The 12,759-nt window shown below is 40.1% G+C and overlaps 2 protein-coding genes across 3 annotated transcripts; both read left to right on the forward strand.

The window, feature by feature from the left end:
* Positions 1-5,072: 5,072 nt before the first annotated feature.
* Positions 5,073-5,793, forward strand: LOC144645288 (uncharacterized). The gene has a single exon (XM_078504810.1). It carries the CDS (start codon positions 5,434-5,436, stop codon positions 5,791-5,793), a length of 360 nt encoding a protein of 119 aa, XP_078360936.1. The 5' UTR covers positions 5,073-5,433.
* A 1,948-nt stretch (positions 5,794-7,741) lies between these two features.
* Positions 7,742-11,621, forward strand: LOC144648856 (death-associated protein kinase 2-like). Of its 2 annotated transcripts, none has more exons than XM_078508312.1 (3): positions 7,742-8,066; positions 8,200-8,421; positions 11,399-11,621. In XM_078508312.1, exons 1-3 carry the CDS (start codon positions 8,050-8,052, stop codon positions 11,604-11,606), a joined length of 447 nt encoding a protein of 148 aa, XP_078364438.1. In that variant the 5' UTR covers positions 7,742-8,049; the 3' UTR covers positions 11,607-11,621. The 2 variants fall into 2 exon arrangements, with proteins under 2 accessions (XP_078364438.1, XP_078364431.1); XM_078508305.1 differs by having other exon boundaries at positions 7,742-8,062.
* The last annotated feature ends 1,138 nt before the right edge of the window (positions 11,622-12,759 follow it).

Consider the following 12,759-nt stretch of genomic DNA (forward strand, 5'->3'; position numbering starts at 1 on the left):
CTTTAAAACCGAGTGACTTTCCCTCAAAGCTTAGTTTTTTGTGTTTTTGTTACCTTTATAATGAAATAATTTGGATTTTTTTCATAATTTTGGACGATTGACGTCAACCGTCCAATGCCGTACCTCCATGTGCTTTCATTCAGAAAGATCAGGCTAGTGGTTACAACATGGGTAAAAGTATATTCTTTCAGATATTGTTGGATGGACATGTTCTTCTTTGTTGAACGTTTGTTGAGTCTCATTACATTGAAAATAAAATAAAAAACAATGTATGTTAAAACATTTTTTTGTCCTTGGGCAAGTATAGGCGACTTACTCTCAACTTGCGTTTACCCATTGTACGGCCATTTACGTTGTTGTTGTATTTGATTCAGGCTTTATACAGTTGAATCTAGAACAGTAGATACCTTCCAATAAAAAAGGGACGTTTCAGTTTTCATTCAAAATGCTTCTTCTATTTACGATTATGCGACCTAACGGCACGTTTCTTAAAGTTTGTTACATTAGTGGTCACCCGGTTATTACATTTGTGGTTAAGAGTTTTATTACATTAAAGGTTAAAAAGTTATTACATTAGTGGTTAGCATTTTTATTACATTAGTGGTTGATATTTATTACATTAGTGGTTAGTATTACATAAGTGGTTGATATTTATTACATTAGTGGTTAGTATTACATTAGTGGTTAACAAGAACTTTAAGCAGTTTATAACCGGGCGGTTAATGTTGGACCACTTCTTTCAGCTCTTTGGCTAGAAAGGCACGGCGCCGCTTTGTAAAAAAAAAAAACTTTAGAAAAGCAGTCACTTGAGAAACACACAAGCCGTGTTTGCGTCAGTCACGGAGTGTGCGTGACATGAATTTTCGTTATCACGTCATCTCTTGCTTTAAACCATATGCCTGGCCGGACAAATTTCTGCTTACGAATGTTGAATAAAATAAACCCAAACCAGTTAAATGGCATTAAAAAGAAGTCCATTTCATGCCAAAATAAAGACTAGACTAGGGCCATCCCGTTGTATTTCTTCGTTTAGCGTCGTCTGGCGACTTAAGTCCGGGGTTTGCGTGAACTGTAGCAGTGAGCGAAAATTCCCTTACTCACGTCATCCCTTTCTTTAATAAACTTGCATCAACAAATTCCTGCCTGGGCTTGCAAATTTTTATATAGTTCCGAATCTCGAACAAACTACACTTAAACCACTTGAATGACATAAATTAGGTTAAAATTAAAGAAGTTTTAAAATCAAGTTCTTGAAGTTTAACTGCTATTTCCCCAAAAAACATAGCTTTCAGAAGCATTTGGGAAGTCGCATGATTCGAAGCACGTAAAATAGAGCATTTCTAACTGCGAGATTCGCTAGGTAATTCCCCTTTTCGTGATGGCGTGTGTCCTGTGCCTTGACAAATTTTTGCTGGGTTTGCAATTTTCGTTTTGATTCCAAAAATAAACTCAAAACACTTGCAAAACACACGAAAAATAATTCATATTTCCATTTAAAAATAGTTTGGACATGTCAAATCACAACGTGAATGTTCAAGCCCTGAGACAAACGCTTGAATAACAATTAAACGAGCGATCGCCAGAAACATCAAAATTTGTGTGACCGTGACCTCCTTCTGGAACGATTTACCGACAAAAAAACGACAAAAAAAAAAACAAAACGCCAGGCAGATTATGAACCGGGCCCAGGCCCCGCCCGGTTAATTATTACATTAGTGGGTGATACACGGGCAACGCCACGAAATTAATTAAAGAACTATCGTTTCCTTTTAGCAAGCAGGTAAGGTTTGTGTTATGTATGGCATACCTCAGGCCATTATGTATGATTGTTCACATTAAACCATGCGGTTTTGTAGATCCAACATGGCGTTCACTTTGTGCTTATGTAACATGGTGATGATAGTGGGATTTCGAGCGCCACCGACTAGAACAGAGCCTTACGAAATGGCAGAAGGTTACACAAACTCGTCGTTTAACTGGCCAAGAATGAACTGGGACGCTTCGGACCTGAGTAAAGAATGGGAAAGGTTTTATCAACACTACGAATTCACGTTCGGAGGACCGCTCAGCAAATGCACCGAAAAGGAGAAAATATGCAACCTGATGAGCTTTGTCGGCGATAAAGGCCGGGAAATCTACCTCACCTTCCAGTGGGAAACTGTGAAAGTTGGATCCGGAGAATCCGCTCAAGATGTAAGTGAAAAAGACATACTCGTAAGAGTCGTCGGAAAGTTCACAGCTCACCTCGAAGCCAAGAAGAACCCTATTATGGTGGCAGTTAAATTTGATCGAAGACGCCAGTTGCAAGGAGAAACATTTGACTCTTTTGTCACTGATCTGAAACTGCTGGTCCGAGGCTTGGATATGACAGAAACGAATAAATTCATTCGGAACGCCATTGCTTGCAAATCACTGGACGAACGAGTACGGCAACACTGCTTGGAGAAAAGTAAAAACCTTACCTTGGAGATGGCAATTGACATCGGTCGGATGTTCGAAGCGACCAAAGATGGAATGCAAGTGATGTCTGGCGAAGACCCGAAAGTGGAGGTCAATAAACTTGCATGGAGGGATGGCTCAACTAAGAGGTCCAAAAGGCGCGGGAAACAGAAGACACCGAAGGAGAACAATGATCAAGTTCAAAAGTGCGGTAGGTGTGGATACAAGCCACAAGACAAATGTCCAGCTAAAAATGAATCATGCAATAAGTGCAAGAAAATTGGACATTTTGCCCAAGTGTGTAAGACAAGTAAGACAAGAAATGTCAACCTGTTGAATGAAATGCACTATCCAAGCGAAGATTATTCTAGTGATGAAGGTCCTGACAGTGATGTGCAATTGCTTCATGTAGCAAGCCTAGAGATGAATAGCATCGATAATAAACAGAGCCCCCGTGGAAATGGTGAATGGTGGGAGGTTGTAGAAGTAGGCAACAGTTCCCTGTACTGTCAGCTTGACACCGGTGCCTATGCGAGTGTAATCAACACAGCTCAGCTCAAGCAAGTAGCACCAGATGCCCAGATCAAGCAAACAAAGAAGACCCTGGTGTCATACAGCCAACACCGAATCAAACCAAAAGGCTACGTCACCCTTCCCGTAAGATTCAAGAACAAGGAGTTAAATGTGGACTTCTATGTCATAGAGAGTAAGCAGAAACCAATATTGTCAGGCAAAGTTTGTCAAGCCCTCAACTTGGTCCATCGACTACACAAGGTGCATGTAGATCCGAACCTTAAGGAACTGCTTGACCAACATCCAGATCTTCAAAGTGCATCTGGAGCTATGCCTGGAACCTACTCTATCAAGATTGACCCCACAGCAACACCCGTAGAACATGGTCCTCGCAGACAATCGGCAGAACTCCTTCCAAAGATTGTAGCCAAGCTCAAGGAGATGGAACAAGAAGGACATCTAGCCAAAGTTACACAGCCCACTGACTGGGTTAATTCCATGGTAGTTTCAACTCGAGGTGAGAAGATCAGGATCTGCCTGGACCCGGGTGACCTCAACAAAGCAGTAAAACGGGAACACTATCCAATCCTCACTGTAGAGGAAATTGCAGCCAAGATACCTGACGCAAAAGTGTTTACAGTCCTTGATGCTAAGAGTGGCTATCTCCAAATGAAGCTTGACTATGAGTCTAGTTTGCTGACAACCATGAACACTCCAATAGGCAGATATAGATGGTTAAAACTGCCTTTTGGAATCAAATCAGCTCCAGAAATGTACCAAAGAGCAATGGATGAAATGCTGGAGGGCATTGATCATGCATACGCCATCATGGATGACATACTGATTGCAGGACGTGACATCCCCCACCATGATTCGGTCCTAGAGGCAGTGCTCCACCGTGCCAAAAGCTACAACCTCAAACTAAACTTTGAGAAAGTCAGAGTGCGAAAGCAGCAAGTCCAATATGTAAGCCACATCATCGCAGCAGCAGGACTCAAATCAGACCCAGAAAAAGTCAGCGCGATGAGAGACATGCCAGCTCCTGAAACAAAAGAGGATGTGCGTCGTTTTCTGGGATCTATTCAGTATCTAGCCAAGTTCCTTCCGATGCTAGCAGAGGTTGAAACACCACTGAGGGAGCTCACCAGAAGGGATGTACTCTTCCACTGGGACAAGCCCCAAGCAACTGCCTTCCAGAAGCTTAAGGATATGTGCTGTGAAGCTCCAGTGTTAACTTACTATGATGTCAGAAAAGATGTGACAATACAATGTGATGCCAGTAAGAGTGTCGTGGGTGCTGTCCTACTGTAATAGGGAAGGCCAATAGCCTATGCGTCCCGTAAACTCCGAGAATCTGAGCTTTCCTGGGCACCAATAGAGAAGGAAATTCTGGCAATCTTGTTCAGTACACAGAAATTCCGAGAGTACATTCTGGGGAAAACAACTTTGGTCCAGACCGACCACAAGCCCCTAGAGACAATACTCCGCAAGCCTATGGCAACAGCACCATTAAGACTGCAGGCCATGATGCTGAAAGTGAGTGGCTACGACCTTAAAGTGGAGTATCTTCCAGCCAAGAAGCAAGTCCTTGCGGACACTCTCAGCCGAGCATGTCTAAATGAAGTGCCACCGGAAGAAGAGGAAATACAAGTGAACATGCTGGAAAGAATCTCAATCTCAGAACCAAAGTATGCAGAACTCCAGTAAAACACAGCTAATGAGCTCAATGAGCTGTACACTATTATTCAAGCTGGGTGGCCAGAAACAAAGCAGCAAGTCCCGCATAGCATCAGGCAGTACTGGGACACACGTGATGAGCTTGCAGTACTTGATGGCGTGATCAATCGAGGAATGAGGATTGTAGTACCCCCATCCATGAGACCAGCCATGCTTGAGCTAATACATGGAACACACCTTAGAATCGTTAAGTGTAACCAAAGAGCCAGGGAAGCACTTTACTGGCCTGGAATGAGCGCACAGATTGAAGAAAAAGTCAAGGATTGCACCTTGTGCCATAATTATGCCTCTGCACAGCCAAAGGAGCCACTGATACTAAGTCCTTTCCCAGATCTGCCTTGGGCAATGGCTGCATCGGACATTTTCACTTTTGAAGGTGAAAATTACCTAGTACTAGTTGATTACTTTTCCAAATACATTGAGGTGACCAAACTAAAAGACCTCACATCCCAGGAGACCATTGAAGCCCTGAAAGAGCATTTCAGTCGACATGGCATTCCAGCTAAACTAGTCACTGACTGCGGCACCCAGTACACAAGCAACGAATTTGAGACCTTTGCTCAAAGCTATAGCTTTGAACATGTCTTAGTGAGTCCAAAGCACCGCCGTGCAAATGGAGAAGCAGAAGCGGAAGTTAAGACGGTTAAGTCGCTATGGAGAAAAAACAGAGACAAGAATAAAGCACTCCTGGAGTACAGAGCCACTCCAATTCCTGGGATTGACCTGTCTCCATCTCAGCTATCCATGGGACGCCGCCTAAGAACGACACTACCAATAGCGCGTGGTCTACTGGAGCCTGAGACATACAACATCAAAGAGGTAAAGGCAAGAATGAAGCATGGCAAAGAACAGCAGAAGTACTTCTATGACCGCCAGGGCACTAAAGACCTACCTCCGCTGAAACCTGGTGATCCTGTAAGAGTGAAACCTGAGCCTGGGTCAAAGGAGTGGAGAGCAGCGACAGTAGTGCAGAAACATGCCTTGCCTAGGTCATATGTGGTGGATGTAGGTGTTAGAAGAATCAGACGAAACAGAGTGGCCCTGAGGACTCAGCCCCGTACACAACTCGAAGTGGCAGACGAGTCAAGAAGCCAAGCAGACTAAACTTGTAACAAAGCTGCCTTGGAGCTATGGACAGTTGTTCAAAATGAACAATAATAGACACTGTTTGATTAACATTGAGACATTTCTTTTACTTTGATTTTCTGTTTATTTCATTGTTATTGTAATGGGAAGGGGGGATGTTATGTATGGCATACCGCTGACCATTATGTATGATTGTTCACATTAAACCATTCGGTTTTGTAGATCCAACATGGCGTTCACTTTGTGCATATGTAACAGTTTGTATACAGTTATTTCAATGCACGTTTTGTTGTCTATTTTATTTGCCTCTTTATTCCGCTTTCGACGCAAGTCTTTTTTTCCGGGCAATAAGGACTCCGACCCCTTCCCCAGGTTCCGAAGGTACCCGTACGCCTATGCTAGAGACCCAGGACTTTTTCTCGTCGTCCCGCTCGACAAACTGTTCCTGGGTCTCCGAGGATGATTATTACCAAAGTAACAGTATTGCATATGGCACGTGCATGTTGCAATCAAGATTTGTTACAAACAGTACATAAACAACCAATGAGTCCATAAACCTCAATGTCGCCAACGTCCTCCGCGGTTATAAACTTCCTCCTCCACTGTTATAAACAATAGTGCGTCAGTCATGACGACACGAACGCCAACATTGCTGTTTCATATTGTTTACAGCATCTATCCTAGTTATTTTACGCAGAAGGTTTCCTTGAACATTATACAAAAATACCAAAAGAGCAAACCATATCAGTTTGTCGTAGCAGTGCTATTTAAGAGAATATATTTACTTGTTTGCTTGACCACAAATAAACGTCGGGGCCTCGATCAAACGCCCCCGGCGTTTATTTAAATGTTAGAAGTTTTGACCCGCCGTTTATACGAAGCCGGCGTTTAATCGGGGACCCGCGTTTAATCGAGAAAATACGACGAGGGCAATAAACAACAACAACAACAATAACAACAACAACAAAAACAACCATTATATTTGCCAGAAAAATATAAATTATGAGAGCATGAACAAAAATTGACTTTAATTTGGCAAAAAACTTCAAAGAATAGGAATAACAGAACGGGCTGAGTAGTTAAAAAATTCTGAATACTATGACTGAGTTGTACATGTAAATTAATGTAGAAGGAAAATTACAAAGAAAAAGATACAAACAAGTAATAAGTAAAGTAAAATTTGGCTTGTTCTAAAATGAAATAATTCAAACATTTCTAGCTCTGTCAGTCAACTACAAATAATGACATAAAGCTCACTTTGGGAGTTGCGATCTTATATTTGATCAAGAAGAGTTTCTCTGGTTGATTAAAAAATCCTCCTTGAAATTAAGTAAAAAGTGAAATAACATAAACGTAACATTGGTTAGTATTGCGTCTGACTTTTTCTTTTTGTGTGCGGGATTTCTACGCAGGAGACTGTATCTGTGATCTTCTTCGAAGCAGTCTTCTGTATTGTTTTCGGAACACACAAATATTTGTGTCCCCTTTGGCAGGAATTTTTCGTCCCTGCCCATTCTTTTAAGCTATTCTTGAGCAATTTTTCTTTTAGATATTGAAAGACAGTAAAAAGATTTTTGTATCTCTTGGAGCTCGCTCTGTTTGAGCAAAATGGAGCTGCACAAGCAGGCATTTTAACAAACAAAAGCCACTACAAAGAAACAAGGCGTTTCGACTATTATATTAAAATTTTCCCGCCAAACTTCAGGCTGAACTCTTTGACATCACGCATACATTACCAGCTCCAAAATGGCGGCGTTCAGTTGTCGAGTTTTGGGCTACTTCAGGCAAAGATTTCCTAGAGTTATAGCGCACGTTGGAGGCTGAAATTTTGGTGAATAACATATCTTTGTAAAAACTTTTTAATGGCGTAAAGAAAATAAATAGCCATTCTAGAGTGAAAACTCCTTTAACCGCAAAGCCGGTATAGCCTGGGGAGGAGATTACAAAAATATGTATCTCACAATCGCACACTGATTGTGTAAACAGATATGGTAAATGATAAACTGAGGTTAGATTTCATCAATATATTCTCCACCGCACTTCTCAACGAGTTTGTTCTTCGCCCGGGGTTCTTCGCAAATAATAGTCAATTGATCAACGCAATTTTTATGAAGGCTACTGAGCTATTTAGCTAACTGACGGCACGTTGTATCAACTGTACATGTTTCAACTGGCGTTTCAACGGTGCACATAGTGGGACTGCATGTACGTACTCTGTAATGACTGAATTAGTTATTAAAAAAGATAATTTTGAGGACTTCTACGACATCTTTGATGAAATTGGCCGGTAAGTACGTATCAGAAATTTAGTAAGTTCGGAGTGCATCACTGTAATTTGTTATTCTATAGCGTAGTTCATGCTTTCTAAGACGAAGTAATTTTTAGTTAATTAAACTTAAGATTTCATGCATTGTTTACTTCCAGCGGGCAGTTTGCTGTGGTGAAAAAATGCGTAGAAAAAAGCACAAGGTCAGAGTTTGCAGCCAAATTTATGAAGAAAAAACGGGGAAAAAGTTCAAGACGAGGAGTTACAGTGGAACAAATTAATCGTGAAGCAACCGTCCTTCAAAAGGTTCGACACGATGGAGTTATTTATCTTCACGAAGTTTTCGAAACCAGTGCAGAATTTACATTAGTCATGGAACTGTAAGTGTTTGAAATTCTTCTAGTGTACTTTAGTATTGTAGTAGTGACCCACTAAAAAGAAAAATAATCTATGTTCATCAAGTACATAAAAACGATATCCCCAGTAGTCTTTGAAAGTTTTTACTTTGGCAAAGTAAAAAAGTAAAAGGTACCCAGAGGGTACGTGTGTGGGACCTGAGACAATGTTTTTAACTTTGCTTTGCTACGACTTAAGTATACATCTGTCGCAACTGACTCGTCCCCAGTCGTCTCTTATACGAAAATTGCAAGACGTGAAGGATTCCCTCCATGTTCAGCAGTCGACTCAAGACGGACTCAAAAGACGACTGGGGACGTGTCAGCTGTCGTAAAACAACTCATGACATGTAACCTTAGTCAAAAATCTCTTCGAGATACCGACTTATATATTTTGCATGAGGTATGAGTAGGGGAAATGATAATACTGAAAGCGATTTGCGATGCATTAAATCAACAGGTTAAAACCGATCTTAAAGTTTGACTGCCACTTTGCTCCAAAAGAAAGGTTATCAGTTGATTGATTTTCCTGATTATCAGCTGGTTGGGAATTTTTCCTTGTCAAATACCTGCTGATCATGCATGAGCCATAAACCAAGCATCTGTCATTATCGTCTCAAGTTTCACCTTTGTCTATTTATTTACATTTTGTCAGAGGCACATTGTGGTATAGTTAAAAAAAAACCTTTCGATCCGTTAGTTGACCTCATCCTTTTATAAGCGACGAGCAAAAGCCAGAAAAGCAAGTACAAACAAACTAAAATGATGGTGTTTCAGTGATTATCGGGTAGCTGCAAATTTCTGCTTAGATTAATGAGTTTATAAATAGACGTTATTACGAAAGCCTCCTATGCAGACGTTCTTTTGGATTGCAAGACGAGCCTTAAGAATCTCTGTGTCACTACATTATGTAACAACAGAACCCATAAGGGTTGAAACGTGTAACGCGCGCGCACAGCGTTTGAATATTCATTTTGCTAAGTACCATATTTGGAAACACGAAGAGTTTGTACGCGAATGCTTTATACACGTAATGACACACGCAACATAATTTTTGGTTTTGCGATAAGTTGCTTGAATTTCGACCTAAATGCCGTAAATTTCTTACAGAAACTAAAGAAATACATTAAGTGCATTGAAGCGAAGTTCTCCAGACTACTTCAAAAAGATGAAACAGGAGAATTTAACCAAATTTAACTTTATTCAACCAAGCTTGTTCAAAACAAGATTACGCCATCGAGCGCGAGCTAGCGCGCGCTGTGAATTTAATCCAAATATAGTAATTTTGATTGGTTAAATGTTTCTCGTGATTTTCCAAATATGGTATTTAGTGCAAACGAATGTGCAAACGCTTTGTACAATGCAAATCATAGGGAGTTACACGTTTCAACCCTTATGGGTTTCTAGTAACAATAGATCATCGCATTGGCCAATATCCTCTGACAATGAAGATATGCAGTAGTTTTTCAGCATGTTAAAGCTAAGCGATTCAATCGATTAATGGCAGCTATCGTTGAAAAATACCTACCTCTGAATTGCAAAAGGTTAGATGACGAGCGACACATGAAAATGGAAAAAAATATAGACTGTAGTCTCAACACGGACCCCTGAGGCCATCGAAATTGCCTGCCTTGTCCCTTTTTCTTTTGTTGAGGCCATCAAGAAATTGCATAACACTTCGGAATTGGAAGTGCTGACACATTCCTATTGAGTGACGTTTTTTATCACCCACAGCGAAAAGTATTCCCTTGGGAAATTAAAATATTCCCTTGAGAAATTAAAACAGTCTCTTGAGAGATAATTTACACAAATTCGAAAAATTGGGTAAGAGAGTGCCGTCCTTGTCCACCTGTCCAGTACTTTTGATTAAGGTACTGAGAATTTCTTTTCTCAATGAGTTTGCCATGGCAGGAATTCTGGCATTTATGGCTAGAACGATTCAACGTAAATCAAATACTGACAAACTAATTAGAAACATATCTTGGCGTTTTGCTTACCGACAAAACAAACACACTGGTCTTGAAATTAAAAATATGACTCTACAAGTGTTCTGTATCAAAACAACATCATTTATTTACAGAAGCATACAGAGAGCGTCAGCTTTAGTTCACAAGCAAACTATGTGAAAATTCTTCTGTAAAATGTTTTGAAAGGAACAACAAATACATAACAGAACCCTCATGCGCATGCGAAGGAAGATGTGAACTATCTCTTGATCATCTGGTCAAATATTAAAAAATGAAGCATCAGCTGTTTAAACACAAATTTGGTTTATTTTGATACATCTTTTAAACATCAAGACATGATGTTACACGCCATACGATACATATATCTCAATAGGTCCCATGCATTGAAAACAACAATGGGACTCATTATTGTCTTACTAGCAGTCAACTTGAGAGTCCTAGAGGTCTCTTTGTTTAGTAGCGGAGCTCCCAAGCAGGCCTGAGTGGAGACCGATTACCATAGAAAAGGGTCAATCGTGTATGCATAGAAATAGAAGAACCACCAAGCAGCATGGTTCTTGGACGTGTGCGCTCTACGTAGGACGATGTCGCGCAACATGGCGGCCATAGTCCAGAAATAGGTTAATGTTAACGTTACATCAGCTTGCATGTTTGATATTCGACGTTCATTTTATGGTCAACTGATAGCTGTAATTTTTCTGTCTTAATGGTCAGTTAACATTCAGATTTACGTAGAAGGAAAGTAAATAACTGGGGAGGTCCACTTTTAGGCTTGGCTGAATCTATTTAATAATTCTTAATTAAAATAGTATAGTTTGAATTGGTTAAAGCCATTCGATTTTTTCTTGTGCATTAATAGATAATTTTCACTTAAAAGAAAAGAGTGCATACTTGGTCCAAAAAGCTTTTTCAACCAACAATAATGTGTACAACTTTAGGGCATTAATGCAAGCGATATATTAGGATTCTTAATTTCGCATTATTTCTATTTGTAGGTTAAGTGGTGGAGAACTTTTTGAGTTCCTAGTGGAACAGGAATATCTAACAGAAAGTGAAGCTATGGATTTCACCCTCCAAGTTGTGGAAGCAGTAAATTACCTTCATGATTGTCATGTTGTACATTTAGACATTAAGGTGAGCTTTTTAGGACTAGAGAATAGGATGCATATGTTTGGTGTCAAAGTCCAGATTGCTTTTGCATAAGTTGTGGTTTATGTTGTTCTTCAGTTTAAAACTTTTTACTGAACCAGTTTTCCCTTTGTTTCTGAATATAACCAATATGTGACAAGGAAAGTTATAAAAGGCTGCACAGTACATTACATGCAGAGACAATTACATTGCGCACACTAACTGAGTTTTCCTGTATCTGCCAGGGGAATGCGATTGTCAAAATGCGTGTTTGGTGGGATATTTAAAGAAGAAATATTTGAATGGTAAAAGATAAGCTGGTCTGTGTATTTAACTCCTCTACTGAAGAGTAAAAATATGTTAATTATATGTCTAAGTTAGATTTCTTCACAGTACAGTTGTCAATACAGTGACAGCAAAAAGCGATTGAGGCAGGTGATTTTTAGCCCTGCCTGGGACAACTTGTGGTTTTCAATCCTCTTTTTTTTTCTATCTTTGGATGCTGTCAAAAAGTAAAAAACTAGTAGTAGTTCTCACTAAAGCTTCCCCCGCCTTTGTTTAATTGTTTTACATCAATAATCTAAGATTAATGGCGTCCATTTGATGCCTAAAAGTTAGTTATTGAAATCTATGGACTACACCATAAGGCTTCTGTTATTACTGTGCCGAATACGTCATAACATTGTTTGCTGAGGAGTTTTCCTTGTTGCGTAACACTGCTCTATCTTAAAAATATTCAAAAGTACAAGTCGAATATGTAAACTAGCAGAAATAATACATTAACGAGTGCATTCAGATATTGGTAGGCTTGATAGGCTACCAGAAAATACTTCAAAAATACAGGCAGAACACGTGAACTTTGAATTCGTGGTGACTACACACGTAAGCTTATTACATTCAAAATGAACTTACATTAATATCCTCGCCAGGACGATATTTTTCGCGCAGTCACGCCTCGCCCCACCTCGTCCCCATTCTTCGCCAGGTCATTTATTTTTTAGCTTTACACTTGACAGCACTCTGCAAACGCTCGACGGAATCTACGAAAAAATAGTGTCTGCTCATAGTCTACATGCAGTGCGATGGCCATATTTTTTCAGAACCTCGTGGCAATGACTCTGCTCCCAGAATTCTTCGCGTGTTTATTCGACTGGCCGCTTCAAAAGTCAGCGTTTTACTTTTTTGCTTCAAAAGTGTTTGCAGTGAACTTTCGGCAATCCTTTGCGTA

The sequence above is a fragment of the Oculina patagonica genome, chromosome 1, assembly GCF_052425735.1.
Source record: "Oculina patagonica isolate OP01 chromosome 1, crgOcupat, whole genome shotgun sequence".
Classification (NCBI taxonomy): domain Eukaryota; kingdom Metazoa; phylum Cnidaria; class Anthozoa; order Scleractinia; family Oculinidae; genus Oculina; species Oculina patagonica.

Bases quoted from the DNA above. Each gene is read 5' to 3' on its own strand.
- LOC144645288 (XM_078504810.1), top strand. From the start codon at position 5,434: ATGGGACGCCGCCTAAGAACGACACTACCAATAGCGCGTGGTCTACTG.
- LOC144648856 (XM_078508305.1), top strand. From the start codon at position 7,995: ATGACTGAATTAGTTATTAAAAAAGATAATTTTGAGGACTTCTACGAC. The intron at 8,063-8,199 runs GTAAGTACGTAT...GTTTACTTCCAG, and splicing joins ATCTTTGATGAAATTGGCCG to CGGGCAGTTTGCTGTGGTGA. The intron at 8,422-11,398 runs GTAAGTGTTTGA...TTCTATTTGTAG, and splicing joins TTTACATTAGTCATGGAACT to GTTAAGTGGTGGAGAACTTT.